Raw genomic sequence first — 12,051 nt, 5'->3', positions numbered from 1 at the left:
GCTGGGCTGCAGTAACCGGCTCCGTCCACTACACAACGCACAGGGCCGTGCAGTTCCAACTCCAGAGCTACAGTAGAACAGCTGGTCGGTGGCGGTGAGAGGTCTCAGACCCCTACCAATCAGATATTGATGGTCTATCGCGAGGCCTAGTGGCTAATCGCCAAGGGCCCTGTAGCTGGGACCTCAATGATCACAAGAATGGGGTCCAGAGTACAGCTCTCAGCTATCCTCGTCAGTCCCATAGACTCTGAATGGAGCAGCAGCATGCATGCTCAACCGCAGCTCCACGGAGACCCCTTCACTGTGCATGTGCAGGGAGTAGGAGCGGTGGGCACAGGGTCCCTGTTCTTGGGATCAGACACTTATGGCCACGCAAAAAATGAAGAAAAGCGGCTTCGGAATGCAATATTCGTCCTCTTAAAAACTTCTCCTTTATTTCATAATATTTGACAGCAGACACATTCACATCATATGCAGTGTTCGTTAACGCGTTTCAGACATATCGTCCTTATTCTGAAACGCGTTAACGAACACTGCATATGATGTGAATGTGTCTGCTGTCAAATATTATGAAATAAAGGAGAAGTTTTTAAGAGGACGAATATTGCATTCCGAAGCCGCCTTTCTTCATTTTTTGCTTTGCCGTGCCTGGGACTCACCCAAAGGCTTCTGAATACGGGTATATAAAGGCCAGACAGGTGAGCTGGCAAAAAATGTGTGTTTAAAATTTCACTTATGGCCACCCCTGTGAATAGCTGGAAAATGTCCATTCTGAGAAAACCCCTTTAATGACAGTGCACAGAGCTCTTTAAAGGGGCTGTCTGGCCTAAGAGCCAACAACCCCTATGGTTCTAACCTGTGCCCTATAAAACAAAAAACACACTAGTCTACGGCACTGCCCCGTTTTAGGTCATTTTTGGCCTCTGCAGAACCAGAAAGTGGCTTGGACCCATGACCGCTGTTCACTGCAGCCAATCGCAGTGTTTAGCACAAGTGGCATTTTGTGCGAGGCATCATTCACATCAGGCAATGCTTCTTGTGAAAAGCAAACCCAGAACTGGTGTGTGTTTTTTATAGGGCAGCTGTAACCAACACCTCCAATCTCATCTCATTGATTGGACTCCAGTTGGCTGACACCTCACTCCAATTAGCTCTTGGAGATGTCATTAGTCTAGGGGTTCACATACTTTTTCCACCTGCACTGTGAATGTTTACCTGATGTGTTCAATAAAAACATGGTAACATTTAATTCTTTGTGTGTTATTAGTTTAAGCAGACTGTGATTGTCTATTGTTGTGACTTAGATGAAGATCAGATCACATTTTATGACCAATTTGTGCAGAAATCCATATCATTCCAAAGGGTTCACATACTTTTTCTTGAAACTGTAACATGATGAATATCACGTGACCACCACACTTTTACGTCAGTCGGTTGTGGTAGCAGCGGGTATCCACAAATAAGGACAGGATGGGGCACTAATAATACTGGTTGCACTGGTTTACATAGATTGATATTATAACCAGGAGCCTGAAGACCATGGAAAGAACTGAAATGAAATCAGTTGGACTCCTTACCTTCAGCTTTTCAGCATCAGCCCTGACTTTTAGGAGCTCGTTTATGGCATCTACAAAGCCTTGATGGTGGAAATTGCACATTTTTTCAATTTCCCGGTCATGATTTCGAATCCGGGTGTCAAGCTTTTCCATGAACCTTTGGTGAGCATTTGGCTGGTCATCGTACACAGAGCTGTGGAGACACAAGAAGGTTCATGGTTATCACTTGAACAGGCAGTGTGGGATGCTGAGAAAATGACGCCCCCTACTGTAAATTATAAGACGCTTGTGACCATATAACGTTAGGCTAAAGGCTGGGTACCATTATACAGGGCACAGAACTCCGAGACGATTCCTGATATTCTTAATACTGTGTAGGAGGGGTACATAATACACCCCCCGGCTACTGCAGTAGAGAAGGATCCCTGCCCACCATTTATTAGGGGACTGATAGGATACAGCTTTATCTTTTCCAGTTAGGAAGGTCCATGTCAGATGCATTTCTATGCTCTGCGAAAGCTGGGGTGCATGACTGTACAGGACACACTACAGCTGCTGAAGAACCTCTTCTTAGGCCTTTTTCACACGAGCGATACGGATTGTGTCAGGATCTGTTAAAGGATTTGTCTTACTTCAGCAAATGGCATTTATCATGTAGATAAAGTTAAAGGGATATTCCCATCTGAGACATTGGGGGAATATCGCTAGGATATGTGTATTGTCCGATAGGTGCGGGTCCCAGCGGTATATCAAGAACGGACCCCCGAAAGTGTTGGAGGGCGCACTGTGCATGCGGGGCTCCGTTCTTGATATAGGTGCGGGTCCTAGCAGTGGGATATGCCCCCATTATCTGGGATGAGACAACCCCTTTTATATAAGGCGCTTACTAATATATTGTGATTGTCCATATTGCGTCCTTCGCTGGCTGGATTTATTTTCCATCACATTATACACTGCTCGTTTCCATGGTTACGACCTTCCTGCAATCCATCAGAGGTGGCCGTGCTTACACTATAGGAACAAGCGCTGGCCTCTCTGGGGCTGGAATCGTGGGAGTGCTTATAGGCTAGTGCTTTTTTCTGTATTGCACAAGCACGGCCACCACTGCTGGATTGTAGGGTGGTCGCAACTATGGAAACGAGCAGTGTATAACGCGATGGAAAAATGAATCCAGCCGGCAAAGGAGGCAATATGGACAATTACCTGTCCATCCAGATTGCATGTGTTTTTCATGCACATCTCCAGCAACCATCCGTGAAAAACACATTGCATTCGGAGGTCTTCTGTTTTTTTCATGCAGGTCCCATTCCCTTCTATGGGGCCGGGGCTGCAAGGAAATACGCACGATACAGAAGATGCTGTGATTTTTCCTGAACACAAAGATGATCAGTGAAAAATAACGCTAGTGTGCACAGACCCACTGAAATCAATGCGTCAGGATTCAGTCTGGATGCGGCCCGATCGCTTCACGCATCGCATGTCTCGTTCTTGTGAAAGAGGACTTTCTGGGAGGAAGCACATGTCAGGCTACTTTCACACCAGCGCTTTCCCTTTCCGTTATTGATTGAGATCAGTAGTAGGATCTCAATAGCGGTGGAAAACGCTTCAGTTTCGTCCCCATTCATTGTCAATGGGGACAAGACTGAACTGAAGGGAACAGAATGCACCAGAAAGCATTCCGTTCCGTTTCATTGCGTTCCCATGACGCACACAAGAGCGCAGCAAGCAGCGTTTTTGAGTGCGTCCTGGGATGCGGAGCAAGACGGATCCGTCATGACTCACAATGAAAGTCAATGGTGAGGGATCAGTTTTCTCTGACACAAAAGAAAACGGATCCGTCCCCTATTGACTTACAATGGAGTTCATGACGGATCCGTCTTGGCTATGTTAAAGATAATACAACCGGATCCGTTCAGAACGGATGGAGCCGGGTGTATTATCATGACGGAAGTTTTTTGCTTATCCATGACGGATCCAGTAAAAACGTAGATGTGAAAGTAGCTTAAGTCAACCAGATCCGTGACAGGCAGCTTTTGCAGGATGAGATAAGCAGCGCCTATGTAGAGCCACTTATCCCAGGCCCTAAACAATTATTTACAGACATCATGGGAAAACCGTATGGACATTATACAGCTGTCAATATGAGATATAAACTGTGAGGGGTGGGATACGCTCCGCCCTACAGATGCACTCATGTGTATGTGTCCACCTTTGCAACAAATTCTCCTATTGCTCCAAAGAATTTGCAATAAAAAAAAAAAAGATTCAACTTTGTTAAAAGCTAACCAAATAAGTTAGAAGTAGGAGACAGATGGAAGGGTGATCAGACTGCACATGGTTTATTTGTAGTCTGTAACCAAGGAGACACATACAGTCAGGTCCATAAATATTGGGACATCGACACAATTCTAACACTTTTGGCTCTATACACCACCACAATGGATTTTAAATGAAACTAACAAGATGTGCTGTAACTGCAGACTGTCAGCTTTAATTTGAGGGAATTTACATCCAAATCAGGTGAACGGTGTAGGAATTACAACAGTTTGCATATGTGCCTCCCACTTGTTAAGGAACCAAAAGTAATGGGACAGAATAATAATCATAAATCAAACTTTCACTTTTTAATACTTGGTTGCAAATCCTTTGCAGTCAATTACAGCCTGAAGTCTGGAACGCATAGACATCACCAGACGCTGGGTTTCATCCCTGGTGATGCTCTGCCAGGCCTCTACTGCAACTGTCTTCAGTTCCTGCTTGTTCTTGGGGCATTTTCCCTTCAGTTTTGTCTTCAGCAAGTGAAATGCATGCTCAATCGGATTCAGGTCAGGTGATCGACTTGGCCATTGCATAACATTCCACTTCTTTCCCTTAAAAAACTCTTTGGTTGCTTTTGCAGTATGCTTTGGGTCATTGTCCATTGCACTGTGAAGCGCTGTCCAATGAGTTCTGAAGCATTTGGCTGAATATGAGCAGATAATATTGCCCGAAACACTTCAGAATTCATCCTGCTACTGTTGTCAGCAGTCACATCATCAATAAATACAAGAGAAGCAGTTCCATTGGCAGCCATACATGCCCACGCCATGACACTACTACCACCATGCTTCACTGATGAGGTGGTATGCTTAGGATCATGAGCAGTTCCTTTCCTTCTCCATACTCTTCTCTTACCATCACTCTGATACAAGTTGATCTTGGTCTCATCTGTCCATAGGATGTTGTTCCAGAACTGTGAAGGCTTTTCTAGATGTCGTTTGGCAAACTCTAATCTGGCCTTCTTGTTTTTGAGGCTCACCAATGGTTTACATCTTGTGGTGAACCCTCTGTATTCACTCTGGTGAAGTCTTCTCTTGATTGTTGACTTTGACACACATACACCTACCTCCTGGAGAGTGTTCTTGATCTGGCCAACTGTTGTGAAGGGTGTTTTCTTCACCAGGGAAAGAATTCTTCGGTCATCCACCACAGTTGTTTTCTGTGGTCTTCCGGGTCTTTTGGTGTTGCTGAGCTCACCGGTGCGTTCCTTCTTTTTAAGAATGTTCCAAACAGTTGTTTTGGCCGCGCCTAATGTTTTTGCTATCTCTCTGATGGGTTTGTTTGTTTTTTCAGCCTAATGATGGCTTGCATCACTGATAGTGACAGCTCTTTGGATCTCATCTTGAAAGTTGACAGCAACAGATTCCAAATGCAAATATTACACTTGAAATGAACTCTGTACCTTTTATCTGCTCATTGTAATTGGGATAATGAGGGAATAACACACACCAGGCCATGGAACAACTGAGAAGCCAATTGTCCCATTACTTTTGGTCCCTTAACAAGTGGGAGGCACATATGCAAACTGTTGTAATTCCTGCACCGTTCACCTGATTTAGATGTAAATACCCTCAAATTAAAGCTGACAGTCTGCAGTTAAAGCACATCTTGTTCGTTTCATTTTAAATCCATTGTGGTGGTGTATAGATCCAAAAATGTTAGAATTGTGTCGATGTCCCAATATTTATGGACCTGACTGTAGGTCTGCATAGGACCTGCACACACAAAACAGTAGCGTGTTTATAATAACTATTAGAAGAGTTGTTTAAATGGAGTCTGTCAGCAGTTTTGCCCCTGCTACTGAGAGCACCAAGTAGGGGATGGAGACAGCATTAGAAACACACCTTTTGCAGAGCTTTTATTATCAGGAGTGGTGTGTGAATATTATGTTTTATTCTGCCAGATTCTTCCTGCAAGTGCACTGGAGGGGGAGGTGTTCTCTGCATTTAGCTGCTTCACAGCCCCTCCCTTCTGCTCTGGGTGACAAATGTTGCATCCAACCAGGACACCAGTACAACTGTCACTCAGAGCAGAGGGGGGGGGGGGGGTGAATAAGATCCTTGCCAAGAGCACTTCACACTGAAGCCCCACCTCCAGGACACTTGCAGGAGCAGAATTTGGCAGAATAAAAGTTCATATTCACACTACTCCTGATGATCAAAGCTCAATAAAACATATACTGTACTGCTCTCCCCAGCTCCCACCTAACGCTGTCAGTAGTTTAACATGGTCAAAACTGCTGACAGAAGCCAATGAATTTTATTGATTGCAAAGGTAGACATTATGTTTATGACTGATTTCTTTACAGTTGTCTATAGATCATTAAGGTGAATTTTTACATTTAAAGGAGCTCCCTAAGGCTATAACAAATCCTTAGGATAGGTAATCAACATCACATAGGCAGATAGGCGGGGGTCCAACTCCCGGCAACCCCGCCTATCAGCTGATTAAATGGGTACAGTTCCATACTTTTGCTTTTCGTAGTGTGTCTGGTACAACAGCTCAGACCTATTCCCACGTGAGTGTGCTGGTAAACACTGGAGGGAAGATGGTGCTAGAAGCTGACCCTTTAGTATTAAAGGGGTTCTGCAGTTTGTTTAAACTGATGATCTATCCTCTTGATAGATCTTCAGCATCTGATCGGCGGGGGTCCGACACTCGATCAGCTGTTTGAGAAGGCAGCGGCGCTCCAGGAGCACCGCGGCCTTCTCACTGTTTACCGCAGGCCCAGTGACGACACGGCTAGTATCAACTGGCCTGGGCGCGGCTAAGCTCTGTTCAAACAGCTGATCGACAGGGGTCCCGGGTGTCAGACCCCCGCCGATCAGATGCTGATGATCTATCCAGAGGATAAAGCATCAGTTTTCTGGTCCTGAAAAAACAATTTTAAATGAACAAACAGTTGTGGGTTTTATGAATTCATCAAACTGGGCAATTGCCCCGGGCCCCCATCGTCTAAGGGGCCCCCTCCCTGTACACATAACACAAATCATTAGCACAGTGCTGCTCTGCAAACTGACAGCTCAGGACACCAGCAACACTCTTCTACTGGAGCTGTAGGACCTGCGATGAGGTCACGTGCAGGAGGCGGAGCTCAGCAGCTGTGTCGTCTCCCTTCTCTCTTCCTGCTCACCACTGTATGTCTATGGGACAGCAGCAGTAAACAGCACGCACCATCTGCTCAAACAGCTGATCGGCGGGGGTGTCAGGTGTCGGACTGTGTCTTTTGCACATTATTACAAGATTTGGGGCCCCACTTTTGATTTTGCCCAGGGTCACATTTTTCTAAAACCGGCCCTGACTAATATATATATATATATATATATATATATATATATATATATATAAAATTACAAGCCCAAACAACTAAACATTTTAACCCCTTAAAGACCTGGCCTATTTCCATTTTTACATTATGGATTTTTCCTCCCCATGTTCCAATAGCCATAACTTTTTTATTTTTCCATTCACATAGTTATAGGGGGGCTTATTTTCTGCGGGACAAGATGCATTTTTTAATGCCACCATTTAATTTACTATGTCTGCTATTAGAAAACGGGAAAAAAATTCTGTGTGTGGCAAAATTGAAAAGAAGACACAATTCTGCCAAGGTTTTTGGGGTTTTTACATCACAGTGCTCACAGTGTACTAAAAATGACCTGACGTCCTTATTCTGCAGCTAAATACAAATGTGGCAATACCAAACTTGAATAGTTTTATTTTTTTTGTTTTACTACTTTAAAAAAAATAAAAACCTTTGGAAAAACAGCTGAGCCGAGAGCCGGACCCCCACAGATCAGGTACCGATGACCTATCCAGAGGGATAGGCCATCAGTAAGAAAACCCTTTTAAGGTGCAAATATTACATCTTGATAGTCAATATCAATAGATTCATTCATGTCTTTTGATAATTGTCCATTTGAAAACATACTTTCACTGATACGGGGGACAGAAAACCTAATACTGTACAGTGCTGGAAGGCATAATACTACATACACAGGTTACAGATCTGTATGTGGGAAAAGAAAAAATACTGTACATGGATATAGTACAGCAGGCACTCTTATAGTACATACATTGTGCGCCACCTAGTGGACATCCTAGGACTTTCAACCTTTCATTACAACCATCAAAGCAAGTGAAACTATATATACTACTGCGTATATAGATAGATAGATAGATAGATAGATAGAGACACACACTATATATAATATATATATATATATATATATATATATATATATATACACAGTACAGACCAAAAGTTTGGACTCTCCTTCTCATTTAAAGAGTTTTCTTTATTTTCATGACTATGAAAATTGTAGATTCACACTGAAGTCATCAAAACTATAAAATTAACACATGTGGAATTATATACATAACAAACAAGTGTGAAACAACTGAAAATATGTCATATTCTAGGTTCTTCAAAGTAGCCACCCTTTGCTTTGATTACTGCTTTGCACACTCTTGGCATTCTCTTGATGAGCTTCAAGAGGTAGTCCCCTGAAATGGTTTTCACTTCACAGGTGTGCCCTGTCAGGTTTAATAAGTGGGATTTCTTGCCTTATAAATGGGGTTGGGACCATCAGTTGCGTTGAGGAGAAGTCAGGTGGATACACAGCTGATAGTCCTACTGAATAAACTGTTAGAATTGGTATTATGGCAAGAAAAAAGCAGCTAAGTAAAGAAAAACGAGTGGCCATCATTACTTTAAGAAATGAAGGTCAGTCAGTCAGCCGAAAAATTGGGAAAACTTAGAAAGTAAGGGCTATTTGACCATGAAGGAGAGTGATGGGGTGCTGCGCCAGATGACCTGGCCTCCACAGTCACCGGACCTGAACCCAATCGAGATGGTTTGGGGTGAGCTGGACCGCAGAGTGAAGGCAAAAGGGCCAACAAGTGCTAAGCATCTCTGGGAACTCTTTCAAGACTGTTGGAAGACCATTTCAGGGGACTACTTCTTGAAGCTCATCAAGAGAATGCCAAGAGTGTGCAAAGCAGTAATCAAAGCAAAAGGTGGCTACTTTGAAGAACCTAGAATATGACATATTTTCAGTTGTTTCACACTTGTTTGTTATGTATATAATTCCACATGTGTTAATTCATAGTTTTGATGCCTTCATAGTCATGAAAATAAAGAAAACTCTTTGAATGAGAAGGTGTGTCCAAACGTTTGGTCTGTACTGTATATATATTTATTATATATATTAGTTTTAGCAGTTATGGTGTTATTGCGTTTGATCACACACACATATGGTTTATATATAATATGTGACTGTTTCTGGTCAGGGTAGGGCTGTTTGGATGTGATTTTATCATTCCTGTTATTATGTCCTCAACCTTTATTTTTTCCATTTTATTAGTATCACTTCTAACAGATCATAAAAGACCACGGGGACACATCCTCATCATGGTGTAGATGATTTATATTATATGTATCCGCAGAAGCCATAGCAGCCCTAGTGAGAGGGCAACACTGACGTTCATCACAATCAGCTGGACCCGCCGGCAGCTTTGATACGGTAAAGGGAACCCACATCCATATGTATTGTACAGTACATAGCTGAGAATGTGCAATTCCACGTGTATGTGTTTGGGGGGTCCGGTGAGATAGGGGTCGGCCAAAAGAGTGTTCAGCCATCAGGTATCTTACGTGTATGGCCAGTTGTACTGTTCTGTGAACTGCTGGTCCAAGGTACATTTTGAGAATCCAATTACTACCTACACAACTGTTCAGATCTTAACTGGTTTAAAAGGGTTGTCCAGTCCCACATACATTTTTAATCTCCCACCCGCCATAGAGGACCTGCCGGGAGAAGCATACTTACCTGCTTCCCGACTCTCCATTCTGGTACCTTACCCAAGTAAACATCTGTCACCGGCAGGGGTTGGCAACACGCCGTTGCAGCCAATGACTGGCTTCAGAGGTAATGTGTCCCCCAAGCAGGACGTCATTGGGTCACATGCCCGCTGTATGTTTCACCTGACAGGTCCCACAGGGTGGGTGGGGTTCTAAAAGCTGATGTGGGGCTGGACAACCCTTTGAACTAAAAGTGGCCCTGGAAAAAAAAACTAAAAGTGGCCCCATGTTGCAGGCAGGTCCAAATTGAATGAAGGCAACATAATGAGGAAGGAACAACAGAAGTAGGAGGGCCAGCAATACCATAGGGCAGAGCATATACCGCCCCAGCTGAACCAAATACCACAGTGCAGCAAAAAATACTGCCACCTACGTCACAGTCTTCAAATGCATCCCTGTCCTGAGGACATCAATTCATGAGGGCACCTGTGGCAGATCATTAGGAACCCGGAAGGTGGCCGTGAGGAGGGCTTGAGTGGTCTTCCTATGCATTGGCCAACCGGGAAATTTCCCTGTATGGTCTATGGCCAATCCGTAAATCATTTTTTATAATGTTCCTGTGTCTGCATACTGCCAATACACACTTGTCATGGTGCTCCTTGGTGTTCTTTTGATTCCCTCTCAGAACGCCTACCTAACATGTCCAGCGCTGACCCCATCTATAGGATTAGTAAATCTGCCCCAATGTCAGTATCGCCAGGACTGTGGACACTGGCAATAAACAAGCAGGACCCGCACCTATCAGACAATAGGGTCATATCCTAGCGATATGCCCCCATTATCTCAGATGAAACAACCCCTTTAATTACTAGCAGTTTGCTATAAAGTTCCAGATGGGTGTTACCAGTTTGGGGTGGGGGGGGGGGGGGGGGTTCCCTGCACAGTCTGCCAATATCCAAACAGTGATGCCAGTGTCAGACTGTGCAGGGACACCCCCCCCCCCCTTCCCCAAAAGACCCACCTGGACCTTCATTGCAAACTGCCAGTTATACATTCATAATTTCTTGCAGGAATAATAAAGGAACGGTGCAACAGAGTGATAAGAATAGACTCTCCAGATTTGTTATTACATTGGGAGTGCAGACATGTCAGGAGAGGGGACAGCTCCTCTATGACGCTGCTGAAATATTATCATGTAGCGGTATATCTACTGTATATAAAACCGGTACTATTCCTTGGTGTACACAAGCCTGTTATCAGATGTGATATAATAAGGTACAAACCGCTACCCGAACCTCAGCAGAATGAGCCGCGAACCGGGATGTGTGCAAATGGAAAATGAAGCTGCACCAAGCAATAAAACACTCCATTCATGACTGCAGGAAGTTTTCATCCAGTCATTGCAGACAATAAATGATACTGCTGGACACAACACGGAAATAATCTGCAGATCCTGCTGACGGGAGGACACGTGGCAGCTGCAGAGGGCCATAAACTCACATCTCCTCCTCGGTGCATGTTTACCCTCTGATCCATCAATTATTCTCTATCGATGTCCTCAATGCAATAAACCCTCATAAGATTTAATTAAAAAAGTCATTTTCTGATCGGCTTTTATTCATCGAGCCGCAGGGGTCAGTTACGGACATGGTCTCCCTGCACCATTAGTGCAAGCGGGGGTGGAGCACAGCAGTGGAGAGGAAAACATATGGTGCAGGAGGACCTGTGATGATGTCACCATTATGTGATCAGTGCAGCAGGGGATGGAGCTCAGGAGTGGAGAGGAAAAGATATGGTGCAGGACCTGTGATGTCACCTTCATGTGATTAGTGCAAGCGGGGGTGGAGCACAGCAGTGGAGAGGAAAAGATATGGTGTAGGACCTGTGATGTCACCTTCATGTGATTAGTGCAAGCGGGGGTGGAGCACAGCAGTGGAGAGGAAAAGATATGGTGCAGGAGGACCTGTGATGATGTCACCATTATGTGATCAGTGCAGCAGGGGATGGAGCTCAGGAGTGGAGAGAAGTTATGCATACCTCCCAACTGTCCCGGATCCAGAGGGACAGTCCCGGTTTTCAGTGGTTGTCCCGAGGTCCCGGTACAGGGGAGGCATGTCCCGCTTTCTGGCAGCTGTCTCTGCATCCATAGGATGCAGAGACAGTTGCCTGTAATGATGAAGCAAGAGCCGTCGGTCGGGTCTCTGCTTCATCATTCCTCCCCCCTGCCAGCGCTACACACTGCAGGTCTGGGTAGGGGGCAGCGCCAGCCGTGAACTCCGTGTGTCCTGCTGCTGCTGGGGAACGAGGTAAGTATGTGGAGTTTTTACTGGGCATATTACTATCAGGGGGGCACTTTACTGGGCTTATTACTGT

The 12,051-nt window shown here is 44.6% G+C and overlaps 1 protein-coding gene across 2 annotated transcripts in view; it reads right to left on the bottom strand.

Moving 5' to 3' along the window:
- Positions 1–12,051, bottom strand: part of EXOC6 (exocyst complex component 6) — a 231,443-nt gene that overhangs the window by 182,379 nt on the left and 37,013 nt on the right. For both annotated transcript variants that reach the window (XM_040436335.1, XM_040436336.1), the window contains exon 2: positions 1,578–1,749. In XM_040436335.1, coding sequence (XP_040292269.1) covers positions 1,578–1,749 — 172 coding nt within the window. The remainder of the gene's footprint in view (positions 1–1,577; positions 1,750–12,051) is intronic.

Source organism: Bufo bufo, chromosome 6 (assembly GCF_905171765.1).
Source record: "Bufo bufo chromosome 6, aBufBuf1.1, whole genome shotgun sequence".
Classification (NCBI taxonomy): domain Eukaryota; kingdom Metazoa; phylum Chordata; class Amphibia; order Anura; family Bufonidae; genus Bufo; species Bufo bufo.
The sequence above is the reverse complement of the archived record's forward strand: the minus strand, read 5'-3'. Positions and strand labels throughout refer to the sequence as shown.